The sequence below is a fragment of the Calidris pugnax genome, unplaced genomic scaffold (genome assembly GCF_001431845.1).
Source record: "Calidris pugnax isolate Ruff unplaced genomic scaffold, ASM143184v1 scaffold211, whole genome shotgun sequence".
Lineage (NCBI taxonomy): Eukaryota > Metazoa > Chordata > Aves > Charadriiformes > Scolopacidae > Calidris > Calidris pugnax.
In genome coordinates, this window is record NW_015091083.1 from 778,593 (window position 1) to 793,250 (window position 14,658).

A 14,658-nucleotide genomic window follows, 5' to 3' on the forward strand; every position below is an offset into this window, starting at 1 on the left:
CGCGCTCCCGGCGCCCCGGCTGCCACTCAGCGCGCCACACGCGAAAGGCGAAAGCGAGCCCGCCCCGCGCGCGCGCTCTCTTGGGCCGGCCGGGACGCCGTAGGCTCGGCCGCTACCACCCCGCCGCCCTGCGCGGAAACGGGGGGGTGCCGGGCCGCCTTCCCCCCGCCCCGCCGCGCTGGTAGCGCCCTCCCAGCCGTTAGGGGAGCGCGGCGGAGCCGTGACGGTAGGAGTCGCCTGGCGGGGTCTGCGGTCCCCTCAGTGCTGCGGCGGGGCTGGGGGGCTCCTCGCCGCGGTAGGAGTCGCCTCGTGGGGCTGCGGTTCCCCTCAGTGCCCCGGTGGGGCTGGGCGCCTCCTCAGCGTGGGGTTTCGCGGGCGGACTGGGGCCGATCTCCTCCGGGGAGGCCTGGCCCGGCGAGCAAGGCCTCGGGCTCCCCCAGCCCTATGACCGCCTCTTGGGGTGTTTCTGCCGAGTGCGGGGCAGGGATAACGCGCTCCCAGGCTCGGGCAGAAGGTGTTGGGTCTTCAGCCCCCGGCCCAGCGCCGCTGCCCCCTGCCCTCTTCGGGACCGCCTTGCCCACGGCGGTGAGGAGAGATCTGTGGCGCCGCTGTAATTCAGCAGCTCCGTAACGGTGAATTACGGCCTCTTGTCTTGCTTACTGCCACCTAGCCTGTTGAGCTGCCGTTTGAGACTTGTACAAGTTCTGAATTTCCTTTCTTATATTTGAAGATGGTATTTAGTTATTTTGCAGGGGGGTGATACTGTATTTTTTTTAATGTTACAGCTACGGTGCAAAAATGATCATCCCAGTCAGATGTTTCACGTGCGGCAAAATAGTTGGAAACAAGTGGGAAGCCTATCTTGGCCTTCTGCAAGCAGAATACACAGAAGGGTGGGTATTATTTCTTTATGTTCTTTGATGGGTTTGCACAGTGCATAAGGTATATAAGTGCAGGATCATAGTGTTACAAAGTAGCTGTAAAGAGGCTAAAAACTACAGATATGTTCTGAGGCTGTTTAACCAGAGGTTAGAAATTATAATAGGTAAGAAAGCACATGCTTCCCTGCTGAATCTTTCTGGATAGTAGTATGGAAGTTGCCAAGTCACAACCTTTACTCCCAAAACAGTCTCTAATGTTTAACTCTGTGTGGAACTGGAAGGAAAGAAACAAGCTGTACAGTCAACTTTGACACCAGTGTTTGGGTCTTTTAAAGGAGAGAGAAAGAAGACCTTACAAATGTTAGAACTAACTAATATTGTTAAGAATGTATACCTCTTCTAGGTTTTCTTAAAAGTATTTCATGTTCCCAGAATTGCTAACCTTATTTGCAAGCACTGGTTTGCTAGGGGGAAGGGGAGGTTTAACTGCTCTGGATACCTGACTGACGGTCCTAACAATTCTATTTTAAGAAGTCTATCCATGCTTTGCATAGACAGAATTGTCTTTTAATAGTTCAAGGAGGGTCTGGCTGTGGTGGAACTGCTTCAGAAAGGTTTGAGAAGGTAACTCTTGAGAAATATTTACATTTTCATCAAGTATGAAGGAAAAAAAAAAGAACAACATGGATTTTTGCAATTCAAAGGAGTGGAAAAAAAATGTCAAAAGTTTTGGAGATGTCCTGAAGTGATGTTGAAACTGTTAAGTAGAAAGAAAAGAATATTTGCTTTGTATTGCAATAGTTAGGGTTACTAATAGGCTTTTTAATGGACTTACATCTATGAACTATTAGAAGAATGTATATTAACAATACAGATTTCACTGCCTTTTCTCTAAAGTAAATCTGAAAACGTGGTTTAGGATGCTGTTTTGTCAAATGTTAAACAGTGGAGCACAGAACAAACAGGGAAGGAAGGAAAGTTTTGGTTTTGGAGCTTCCTCTGAACTTGTAGGAAGCTGTGATTATTGTCTGTGCTGCTCAATGCTTGATGTGGAGTTTGCAGGGAAAAGATGTCCTGTCCCCCCACCATTTATCGCTTTCATTAGAAATTGTCCAGTGAAAATCATTCAGTGCTTTCCCTGAATCTCATTACTTCTGAGAGTGGCCTTTTTAGAGTGCATTTACATCCCAAAACCTGTCAAACCTAGCTAAGTAGAATATTGCAGCTGCTAAACTAAAGGTTTTTGGAAAGTTCCTACCAAGAAAAAAAAAAAAAAAAAAGGCATTTATTTCATCTACAGAGTTAAAAACATTAAATTGTACAAGTTGCTAATAATTTCTCACTGAAGTTTATCAGAGCTAATCTGGTAGCACTTCTGATTTATTTACCAAGTATTACATTTTAATATTTTTCTTGTCTTCATTATTCCTCTACTTTTGTATGGGATGGGAAGATGTACATTGTCATTGGTAAATGCTCGCTTGAAAATGATTGCTGTGGTCACTGGTGTGATTCTTGGATGGCTGTTCAAACCAATGCATTTATGGTATTGTATGATCAGAAGCAGAATTTACAAATGTCATACACTTAAAATTTTACATTGCAGTGTCACAATCACTAGTAATGGTGGCTTAAGAAAGGGGTAGACGAGATGGAAGAAATTAATTTATCTAAACAATTTGTGGTTAAAAAAAGACCCCCAGCTTTCTATTTGTCCCTTAAAATTGCTCTTTTTTTCACAAATTCTTGGAAGCTAGATAAAAAAGGAAATAAAACTGAAGTTTAGCTGAAATGTATAGTATGAATTCTAAAGTTATGATTAATGTCAGTATTTTGCATCTCTGATATATGCACTTGAAAGTTCAGAACTTTCCAGATAGCTCTAAAAACTTACATATCAACAGACCTCAAATGCTTTTGTTCTCAAGTGTTTTGGAAAGTTTAGATGTCATGTTATATTATTTATAAACATTCTTTTTAAAAGATACACTGTTCATATCTTTCCCTTAAATGACTTTTGCAAGTGCTAGTCCTAAAATGAATAGCCCTGCTATTTAAGTCCTTGAAGAACAGTTGATAGGTACAAGGACTAATTGACATCACCAGAGAAGCTGCTGGAGTTTGACTCCATACAGTTAGACTGTACTGCGCAAAGCCAAACAACCTTTTACCATGGTCCAGCTTATGCAGAGGCTTCCTTTCAGTCATTTGTACTTTTTAAAGTATCTATCTGCTTCTTCCCACAGGAGAATTGCAGGTTTCAGGAAAATACATTTGTTGTAAGCAAATGCTGGATTGTTGCACCCCATCATATAGATCTAAAGACCTGAGATCAGTCATATTTCATGAATGTCAAATTCTGAAAGAGTATCAGACTGGCTTTATGGTTAATAGGTCGGCGCTAAAGAGCTTGGATAGTGTCACTTATCTTCAAGAGGTCTGATAAAGATAGCCATTGAAGACACATGCAGTGGTTTAGGAAAGGATGATTCATACATTTTCTACCCAGCCATCAGAATCTCAAGCAGTCACTCAAGAGGAATTAAGTGGAAAGACTGTAAAACACAGATTTCTTGTTGGTTAGTCTGCACATCCTTATTTGTAGGGAACAGGTTGTATAACTGAATGCCACCTTATATGGGAACTGGAAGGGATTTTTAGCCTGCCTTATAATTAGCATCCCATCCATATGTGGGGTAGTTCGCATTTTGAGTTATTTTAGTTTCTATATACCTCTCAGTTTGTGAAGTAGGCAAGTGTCATCCTCAGTTTACAGAAACACTAGAATGGTGCTTAGAGATGCTCACAATAGCCTGGATAACAATGCTTGGGGATGCTGTTCCTTATTCTTGTGTCGGGAGGTGGTCTGGTGCCTTTGTGCTACCTTCTAGCATACAATTAGCAGGAGCTGTAGCCAGCACAGGTAATTATGGACTGTCCAGGATTTTAGGAGGAGTGGAAGTGGCTTCCTATGTTTCCAAACTGTGTTCCTCTTACTACATTTGCAGCTCTTGATTGATCAGATTTTTATAACCAGATCAGCTCCTCTCTTCTCTGCAGACTGGTATTTGTAAAACGAAGACTGAGTTACTGTAACTAAATAATTGAGGTTAGAAATATACCATATTTCAAGCCTCTTCCCAGTTGTGATGACCAAAATTTTATTTCCAAAACCAAAATACGTGCATCTCACCTAACCTTGCGTATTGACCAAATACGCCCTCATGAGTCAGGTAGTTCAGAAGAGGAAATTCGTAAGAGTTGGTCTGTTACGGTTCTGTTCCTGTGGGAGTTCTGCAGACTTACCTCTGAAAGTCCGGTGGTTCTGTCAGCTGGACACCAGCTTCAACAGAAGATCATGTGCTCCTGCTGGCCAGAGAACAGGCAAACACCCTGTCAACAGCAGTAAATGGAAAAGAACATTAACAGCACGTGCTGAATTTCAGTTTCTTAGTTTTAACTGCAAACAAGTTTTCCTCTATGACTAAGCTCAAAGTAATCAGTATGTTGCTTAGGAACACAAGTGGTTCTGACTCACTTCATCCATTATTTTTTTTATTGTTGTTCTTGTTCATTAATAGAGATGCCCTGGATGCCCTTGGTTTGAAGAGATACTGCTGCCGCAGAATGCTCCTGGCTCACGTGGATCTGATTGAGAAGCTTTTGAATTATGCACCCCTGGAGAAATGAGATGAAAAAAGTACTGTGCTGCAAGTCATGTGGAACGTCTCTCTAATTCTAGACTTGAAACTGGACTTCAGGCAGTAAAGAATGAAAACCACCTGTAGTGCAACCGTTGAGAGATGTTTACCTTCTGGAGAAAATACTGCCCCAAGCCACTAACCTCTTTCAAGGAAATAAAGAAAAAACGAAGTCCACTCAACCAAGATTTGGAGATTAAATTAAAAGTTTGGATGCTTCTTTTTAAATCTGTATTTGAAGGTATTTTATGAACTTTTACATGTTTCTGCCAACAAAAGTAAATGTTTGTTCATGTAGAAAAATAATTATATTTCATAAAAAATTTTAAATAAAGGCAGCCTTTCCCTGCAGCCTTTTTACAGTTCCTGGATAGAGTTAAGCATATTCTTGGGTTTTGCCATTTGCTTGTGCTGTTACTTTGAGTTACCGTTAAGTAACCAGTTCAGTGTTTCACTCTGGGCAGGTAAGGGAATTAGAATCAGGGACTGAAACTCAGGGTTCCAGTGACAGGGAACTGGGTAAATTTGCTAAGAATTACATGTTATTCCTGAAAGCTTCTGGAGCCAGCAGAGTGCACTTTCCACTGCAGTTAAAATCAACTTGTGATCTCTACCCCAGTTCTTACAAAACACTGGCGCTGCTGTCTTATAAAAAACAGTGTATCAGATGGTGCAGTGCCCTTCATTTAGGTAAAACACGTCTGAATGTTCCCAGGGAAGGCACTGGATGTGAGAATTTACGCATGCTGGTGTGAACAGGATCAAAGTCTTGATCTTGCCAAGCACCTGCACCGCGCTGTAGCTGGTACAGATACAGACTTTCCGCCTGTTACTCATCTCATTGGCTTCATGTTGTGCTGCGTGTGTGGCGTGGTACTGCCTGGCCAAACCCAGAGTGCTCTTGGGCTACGGTGGAACAAAGCACTGGAAGATCAGCTGTAGTTGTGGAGGTTGTGAAGGTTACCCATGCTGAGACAGGCACTGACCCTGCCAAAGGGCCTCACCTTCCCATAGCACTGTTGGCTTGAAAGCTGGACCACGTTTCACACTGTTCTCTGACATCTAAAAAATGCATCATTTTGGGGGGGGAAGTGGGGTGTGAGCACAGCCAGCCACACACCCACCTTACCTGAAAACAAAGGAGGCCAATTCCTGCCTCTGTGCACCATCAGGATTCTGTTCAAAGGCAGCAGTAGCCCGTATGGAAATGTAGGACAGATCATCATTACAGCAGCCTTGTAGGAAAACGGGGTGGAAGAGAGGATTATCCCTCAGCTTGCACTCTGTCATTCCTTGGTACAGTTAAACTGGCACTCGCATGTGAGCTGGTGGGGAAGAAGCAGCGCTCTGGATTCTCTTCCATAGTTGAAGAACTAAAAAGAAGCTGGTCTGAAAAAAGACCTGAGTTTCCAGAAATGGTAATTATTTAATGTGCTTACTGGGTCAAACTTGTACGCACAAACATTAAAACTAGATTGTCTCACAAAATAAGCTGCAGGACAGCTTGCCTTTGGCTATCACCCCACCAATCTTCACACTTGAACTTGCTTTTCAATTTAGTACAGGGCAATAGTAGATGTTTCCCATATTCAGCAGTTCTTTACTGAAGACATTTTAAAACCATATGCTTTATCCTAACGCAAAGAGAATTAAGCCATTAATTCTAGCATTTGTTTTATAGTTGGTTGGATGGTTTATGTGCTGCATGCACTCAAAAAAAAAAAAACCACCCAAAAAACTTAAACTCCACTTCTCTTTCATGCTACTTTTTAAAAGGGACACAATGATTAATATAGGGTGACCTTTCCAAACGGAACTCCTGTAGGGCACTTTGCCCTGTTACGGTGGAGCGTCTCCTGGAGATACGTGCCAGCTCGTTGACGGAAAGATGAACCCGCTGTCCCCGGCTGAGAGAGCGCAGCAGCCGGGGCTGGCGCGTCTGGCGGAGGCAGCCGAGCGCTCTGCCGTGCCGAAAGCTGTCCCGCATCGTTGCCAAGCATCAGACGAGCCCACAGGACTGCGTTTCTATCTGCAAAAGCAATTTTCTAATCTAGTTTTCTGCTTTAGAAGAACATGTTTCTTTTCAAAGCCGATGCCAAGTTGTCTGATATGAAAAGTTATGGCGCTTAAATACTTAGAATGAAGATGCAATTTGCGAAAACACAGCGGGCCTCATTCAAAAAATTCAAAGGAAAAAGAAAAAAACGCCTTGGTTGCTCTCATTACTGTTTCTCAGACAGAAAACAGGGTGCAGCAGAAGCCAATGACAGGCTGATACCGCTCCGTCAGACAGATGTTACACAAGGAGCAGCAAAAAAACCCCCGAGTAGCAAGGCTGTCACAGCAGGCATTAATATTAGCTCACGCAGCACATGACAACCTGTCTGCATCACAGCTCCTCCTCGGGACTTTGCAAAACGCAGCGTTGACCAAAAAAGCCATTTCTGTAATGTGGTGAAGCAAATAGTCTATCACGTTCCTATGAAAGGTTGTCTCGAGAGTGTGTCCTTCAGAGGGTTAGGAGCAGAAGCAGAGCTTAAATCCTTTTGCATAAAGAGAGAGTGAATTTTTCCCTGGATTTCTATAAATCCCAGCTTTCACCTCCGCTCTTTGGTAACTAGGAAAGTAATTTCCTTTTCGCTGTCATTTCTCCTGTGCTTGCTTCTGCAGCTGTTAATAACATAAGTGTATTGGATCTGCTTTCTAACCTGCTAGAGCTCTTTGAGAAGAGCCATTAAATATGCTTACAACAACCATACTTTTTAAAGCCAATGTAAAAGACACACACATATGCAGAGGAAAAAAAAAAAAAAGGATCTCATCTTTTCCTGAATCTTAGTTAAAAGAATAAAAAAAAACCCTTAGCAGAATCAACAGGTAACTAGAAGTGACCAAAAAAAGGATTAACTGTACTGAATAGGCAGCCCTCAATTACATGCAGAAATCTGTCAGTTGGAAGATTGCTGGGGAAAAAAAAAGAAAAACAAAAGAACAAGCAAACAAACAACCCCACCGCTGCTCTGCAGTTGTTTATTCACATTATATATATAAAGCATTCAGGACACTTTTCGGGTCTGTTCTGACAGGCTGTTGCAGGTATCACTCTAACCCGGCATTGGAAAAGCAAGCAAACAAGCAAAATCAGCAGGGTAACAGAAGAACCCCTGTCACCCAGGGTGCAGCCTCCCTGCAGCCGGGTGGCCTCAGACAGGACTGTCACTCGTCACCATCATATAAAAATAATGAATTAGTGCCAGAGAAGCACATGATGGAAGAAGAGGTCATGAAAGTACAGAGGAATCTGCTTGTGGAGTCCAGTGTCCTGCTTCTAACTGGAGCATCAGCACCAAGGTATGTCTGTGCTTAGAAAGCTTTACTTTTCTTGAAATTACAGTTTTAACAAAAAAAACCCCAAACCTCTTGATCACAATTCTGAGTCCATCTGCAGGAAGGAATTGAAGTGCTTTTGTGCCTACCCATAACAAGCCTCAAGCCTTGTATTTCAGAAGGAGTTTTGCTCTGAAAAACAACCTCTTGTGAGGGTCTCACCCCAGAGTGATTTACTGAGAGATGTGTGCTGGGTTTTTGCTCTTCCCCTCACCTTTCCCCAAACACAGCCTGGAATTGGATACTAAAGTCTGACTCCTTCTATATGCTTCTTGTCTATATGAAGAAAAACTCTGAAAACAACCAGAGCACAAACCCCATAGCTGCACGTTTCCATAGAGATGCCTAACTAGCCCTGTGGCTACAAATTTACATTTCATTGGTAATAAGCTGTGAGGATCCACAACACGAGCTACCTTTTTCCCTCCAAATAGCTCTACAGGAAAAAATATTTTTCCCCCCACTAAAAAAGAAAACCCACCTTATTTCCCTCTAAAGCAGTTTAATTCCAAATAGTTTCTAACTTCAGTACCGATCCTAATAAGAAAATAGCACTTCTACTTAGTTCTGTCTCTGCACAGACCCATGTACATCCATTTGAGCCTAATTAGCCGGCAAGATTTTCTTATTCCTAGAACTTCTTGGTTGAGACGTGCAAAATAATATTATTTCCACCTGTCTCTGACTGCCCAGGTGATGAACACAGCTTTGATTTCCCCTTCAGCGCGTCCGTGCCACAATTTACATTGTGGCTTTGTTTTCAGATCTAATTTTTCTTCAGTTTCCCAGCCAGTGAGAAGGCATTTTTAATTGTTCAGCAGGGACAGCACAATAGAGATGTTTGAAAACCAAGGACAGGAAGCACGTGGCTGAGACTTCAGCTTTGCCGTGCTGCACAGTTTGATGTGTCGCCCACTGAAGTCTGTGGGAGTCTTTTCATTAACTTCAATGTGACTTAAAATGGGCTGGTGGCGTGTGGTGCCTTACGCCACTTGAGTGTCCAAGATTAATTCGTTTTGTCAAGTTCTGCTAAGAAAAGCTGTTTGAGGTGCCCAAGCCTTAGATACTCAAAGAGCTTTCAGATCTTGCTGCAGATCTCAGCTGTGTGCACCTGCAGCACGTAAGGCCACAAAGAGAAGTAAAAGGTAAGAAGTTATCTTTGGCTTCAATGACTCCAGCCACCCCAGGGGAGTTGCAAAGCAACTGGCTTCACTTCGGGCGCTTGGAAACAACACAATATTTACATGGGAGCAGGTCTCCTTTAAACCCTCATCTCTTTCTCCTTGATGCTCCCTTGCAGAAATATATAGGGGATGCAGAGCCAAGACATGCAGAGCGTGTTAGGTTTCCTCGCCCAAGTCTTATTTCTCCTTCTCCACAAACACACATCTTCCAGACTTTGTCAGTCACCCATTTTGGTGACCCACACCTTGTCTTACGCTTGTAGGTCACACATAATTGGCATGAAGACATGGAGCTCCTAAGCCTGACGTGAGTTTCCCCACAATTTCCTTCCTGATGCATCTGCATCGCACATTATGTCTTGTAACAGCCAAGCTAGAAAAATTCATGCAGGAAAGTCCTTCATTTATCCCTCCCAAATACGAAGAAAGTGTTTTAATAAAATGGGTTCATTATTTCCTGCTTTCAGGAGCTGAACAAATAGTGATCAAAGAAAGGCATGGAACAGCAGACAAAAAGCTAAAAGCCCAAATACTTTGGGGAGCACAAGAAACTGACAGTTAAAGGCAAACTTCAAAGCGAGCAGGAATGGCTGTGGTCAAGACTTTCCGTAGGCACTAATGATTTTGAATTAACCCATGCCCCACTCTAAGGGCTGGATTTGGAGCAAGAAAGAATGAATACTGAATACCCGCTCTTTAGGAATCAGACCTCCTTCTTTTAAAAGTAGGTCTACTTGGAGCACTCCAAGAAATTAACTGCTTTTTTAAAAAAAATATGAAATAAATCAGTGCCAGCCGTAGGACAGCTGTGCTCTGCACCCACCTTTAGGTGCTGACCTTCCTTGAGCTGCTGCTTGCCACACTTTCTGGTGGTTCACCACAGTGGAATCTACAAGCTTTGAATTAATTCAGAGATCAACATAAATGTCACTGTCCTTACCAGCATCTCTCCAGAGACCCAATCCAAGTGCATGAAGCTCAGTGGGTATCTTTCCTCCAACACTGAGACTCCTTTTGCCCATCTCCATATAACACCATTGTTCATGTCTTTCAAAGACAGAAAAATTCCTCACCTTAAGGTGTATATTTAGGGACAGGCATTGACAAGAACAAATAGGCTCGTTACACAAACCTTGGGCAAGCCCTCAGTGCAGTGCCTCAGTTTCCCTGCCTGTACTTCTGAGATGGCACTCACCCCACCCTTCAGAAACCATCATGGATGGGCAACAGCGAGAAGCCTAATCTCACCCAACCCCTGGTGTCTTCTTGCCTCCTCCTTATCAAGGACACCCTACCGTATACTGTCCTCAAATCCCAATGGAATATCTTTAAATAGATTTTTTAAAAGTGCTTTTTTAACTGTGAGCAGAGCCCAGTGCAGGAACTGCTGATGGAGAGCTGCTGCCCTCAGCTTGTGCAGAAATTCGGAGATTGGCAGCATCACTGTCCCCAGCACAGTACAGGAACACAGCTAGAGCCCAGTTATCTCCAGCTATTTACTCAAAGCTGCCTTAAAGTCCCCTCTTCCCTGCCTTTATTTTCTTTTTTCCTTTTAACTAAATCTTCCCTGGGGTAGCACATGTGAGAGTGTGCTCCTTCCCAGAGACTGCTAGGAGGGGGAAGGAAGAAAACATCCACTTTCAGGGAAAAAAAGGGTAAATGGTAATCAGAGCAGTGTCAGCTACTCATGGTTAAAGGCTGCCCTGATGAAACAGGCTGTGCTCCTACCACCATTGATCAGCCACTACCCACCAGCTGACGGGCTCTGTCCAGCTCTTCATCAATACAGTAATAGTGTGCGATACGGCCAAGCCCTCAAGCCTCCCATTTCCAAAGAAAGTGGAAATGCAGAACTTCTATAATTGAGTTTATAAATTTATATGCAGCAATGGAATAGCTGACGCTTGGGCTGGAGGTATAACAAAAGGTTTTGCTAAAATTCCCCCTCAAAATTTAAAAACAAAACCAAGCCGAGGAGTGCTGCTCTCAGCTGTAGGCCCTTCCTCGTAATGAGCTATGCAGCTGAAGCAATTACTAACTTGAGTTTTTTAAAGGAGCAATAGCAGTTTGACCAGGAGGTCTTCCTCCAGGAATGAGATAGTAAACGAAAGCATTAAGTTAATAAGGGCTTGAGTGCTTCAGATCATTACAGAGACAGCCTACAGCTCCACACTTCACCAACTTGCTTTTTATTATTATTATTATTATTATTATTATTATTATTATTATTATTATTATTATTATTATTATTATTATTATTATTATTATTATTATTATTATTATTATGGTCAAAACAGCTTGAAGAAAACCCCCTTTGGATCTACTCAGCACTAAATGCAGCCTAGACAAATGGCTGCTTTCCTCCATTAAGCAACATTTTAAAAAGGCAACAAAGTAATAATTAAATTCCACTGATGAATAATTACTTCTAATAAGTAAAGAGAAACAAATGCCATTGACCTCAGCAGCTTTCATGTCAGCTACCCAAGCTGCTGCTAAACCGAATGAACATTGTGTGCTGCCAATAGCTGGGAGCAGCAACGTGGAGAAACTCCTACTTCAGTGACAGTGGGCGACACCTTGAGACACAGATCTTGATGGCTGAGCAACAGCCAGAGCAGCTGGTGGTTCCTAACAGCCTGGCACCCCCATCCACCCCACAGCCCTGCGCTGAGCAGTTAAATCCCTTTCATCCTGCCCTTGTCTCAAACCACAGATGGGCAAACCTGCTTTGGGCCAGGTGCAGGACACAGATCTGCATTGTCCGGAACAAAGCTGGAGCCTTCACCCAAGGCCAAGGTGGTCATGCACTGCCTGAGTGAAGGTCCTTCATGGAGGCTGTGGCCATACTGCCCCAGACCCACCAAGACAGTGGTGTTTACTATCACTCTCTGCTGGTGGAGCATGCCCAGTAGGCCAACAAAGCCCAGCTGCTTCCATATCTCAACCCAGGACAGATTTTCACAAATGAAGGTGACTCCTTCAGAGGATACTTGGTCAACAGAACTCTTCTTCCTACTGCAGGCTTTTTACAAATTATATTCATCCTTTTTTCCTCCCAATCCACCCCTCCCAGGCATTTTCCCAACTCAAAACATATGAAACTTATTCTAAACTCTGACTGTGATCAGCCAAATGTAACCAGAGAGAGCTTCAGGCCTTTGCTCCCTTCTGCACGTCTGTTTCCAGGGGGCTCTGCTGGCAGAAGCAGGGAAGTCATATTGCATGTGAGGTTACTGCAATATCACAAACTTAAGCTGGTTATTTCTTCTCTGTTTTAAAAGCTACAATATTCAGGTAGCTCAAGGAAAAACAACCCTTGGATTTTGTGTGCTCATAAATCCATCACAACAGCTTGGGGGAAAACAGTAAATAAGATATTGGAAGAAGAGCACAAGAGGCCAAAAGAAGACTATCTGCCTCTCTGGATGTGCTATTTGCAACCGAAGCCAGGTACCAAGCTGTGATATTAGTATGTAGTATTGATTTGTTCTTAATCCAGAGAAATGCCCCTGTAATGAACTCTGCTGTGCCCTTAATGATTTCATATCGAAGGATGTTAGGTGCCTTGCTCATAACAGAGTAACAGCAATTCCAAAAATAGCAAGCCTCATAATAAAATGTTATTGAAGAGCCTGAATTTCAATATAAAAGGGACTCTGCTGTACTCAAGGGCTTACTAGATACAAATGCATACTTTAAAAAGTTGTATTAAAGTCGTGTCAGCGCCTGAGTTCCAGAGGCAATGGGAGATGCTACTCCAGGGAGCAGCTGAGCCCCAGGTCCCCAGGAAACTTTTAGGCAGATGCCACGCAGGCTGGATTTAATCCCACCAGATGACTGGGGCCAGATACCTAGAAAGCGCCGAGACACTTCTGAGAGCTGCCTGTGAGGGCAGGAGAGGGCAGCCACGGTGCTCCTCCCCAACAAAGAGGGACAGCTTATGAACAGGGTGCTGGATGAGATGCCACATGCCTGATCCTGGCTCTGCTGCTCACCCCCCAGCCTCAGGCAGGAACCTCCCGGAGGTCCACCAGCAAGATGCCACTGCAACTAGTGCAAGTGGGCTTGTGAGAGAGGGCAGCCAGCATCCCCACCTGTCCTGGCTTGAAGCCCAAATCAGGACACCACCAAGCTCAGGGCCACCTCAAAGAGATCAGAGTTGGGAGCACCAGCTCCAAGGTTGACCTTACTTGCAGGCTATTCCTCAGCCTTAGCTTCATCAGTGCATCAAACAGCAGCCCTACATTAAACCTGGGCTCCTTGGCCACTATCAGCATGGACCTCAGTCTGCAGGCTGGCCCCATCAGTGGGACCCCAGCATCTGGGGAGGATGGTGGTTGCCCATCTCCCACCACATGCTGAGGCAGCAGGGAGCAATGGCTGATGTACAGCCCAGTGTTGAGATGTGCAGTTGGCAGTGGATGTGAGTTATGGGGCATACACACATATAAAAATCAATTTACCAGCACCTGTGGTGAGGAAGAAGGCATCTTCCCAGCTTCAGAAGGTTGGGTGACCTCTCCAAAGCAAGGGGTGAATGATCTCAGAGGATAGGTTCAAAAGACAGAGATGTCTGTCTGCACCTAACTACACACCTAGCCTTGGGGAGGTCTTCTGGCTTAGGAGAGGTCAGTTATAGAGTGTGCCACCCAACTTCATACCCAACTCTACCGAAGGGCAGGAGGCATTTGGACCTTAAGCCTTGCTCATGCTCTTGCTACCTGGATACCACCTATTTCTGCTGGCTTATTCCTGGGCGCAATTTAGGGCTGCTGCAGCCCAGGATGCAGAATAAGTGGTCCCCAGTGTATTCCAGCACCAATGGGAGGGAAATGGAGGGAGGGGGGAGCACAGCTCCCCTTCCAGAGGGGACCCCCCTCTCACCCCAGTGTGGCTGCCTCCTTTGCAACCCACTTCTTACATTTGCCCTTTTCCAATTCACTTTCCCCACCTGTTGGAGGCAGCATCCCTCACCCTGTGAGAGCAGATCGAGATGAGGTCTCCTCTCTCTGGGAGACAGCAGAGATTTTCTCTTAATCAAGCATGATGGGAAGAACGAGTCTCATAAGTAGGCAAATGTTGAACAGCAAGGTCAAGTGAATGTTTCAGCCCAGCTTCAGAAGAGGCCAGCAGCTGCAAAAAGTCATCACAGAGACTGGCACGGCTCTGTGAAATGGCTGGAGCAAAAAGCACCTCCGTATTTCCTCCCCCTTTTGTTTCTGCATCACTTACCCAGCAGGAGCAATGTTTACTCTGGCCCTGGGACAATCTCTTGCTCCCTTCACTCTGGTGTCAGAGACATCCAAATTAGCACTTACCTGCGTAGCAGTGAGCGAGTTCAGCTCTTGGAGATAAAAACTGGAACAAGCCACAGCTGAGAGGACGCAGTATTTGTTTTGTTCCCTGCAGGGTTTATTTAACCCTTGCTCCCAGCACACAGGATACAGCCCCTGTCCCTGCATTGTCTCACAGCTCCTGCGTAGGAAAGAGCTCATTGCGGAG

At 44.5% G+C, this 14,658-nt stretch overlaps 1 protein-coding gene across 4 annotated transcripts in view; it reads left to right on the plus strand.

Annotated features, from left to right (window-relative positions):
• The window catches only part of POLR2L (polymerase (RNA) II (DNA directed) polypeptide L, 7.6kDa), a 5,626-nt gene extending 693 nt beyond the window's left edge, over window positions 1–4,933 (plus strand). Inside the window, exons 1-3 of one of the 4 annotated variants that reach the window (XM_014957440.1) lie at window positions 78–226; window positions 786–893; window positions 4,463–4,933. In XM_014957440.1, coding sequence (XP_014812926.1) covers window positions 799–893; window positions 4,463–4,571 — 204 coding nt within the window. In that variant the 5' untranslated portion in view covers window positions 78–226; window positions 786–798 and the 3' untranslated portion in view covers window positions 4,572–4,933. Of the gene's footprint in view, window positions 1–77; window positions 227–271; window positions 296–337; window positions 633–785; window positions 894–4,462 lie in introns of those variants that run through there. The other 3 variants (XM_014957441.1, XM_014957442.1, XM_014957443.1) reach the window with 3 other exon arrangements.
• The last annotated feature ends 9,725 nt before the right edge of the window (window positions 4,934–14,658 follow it).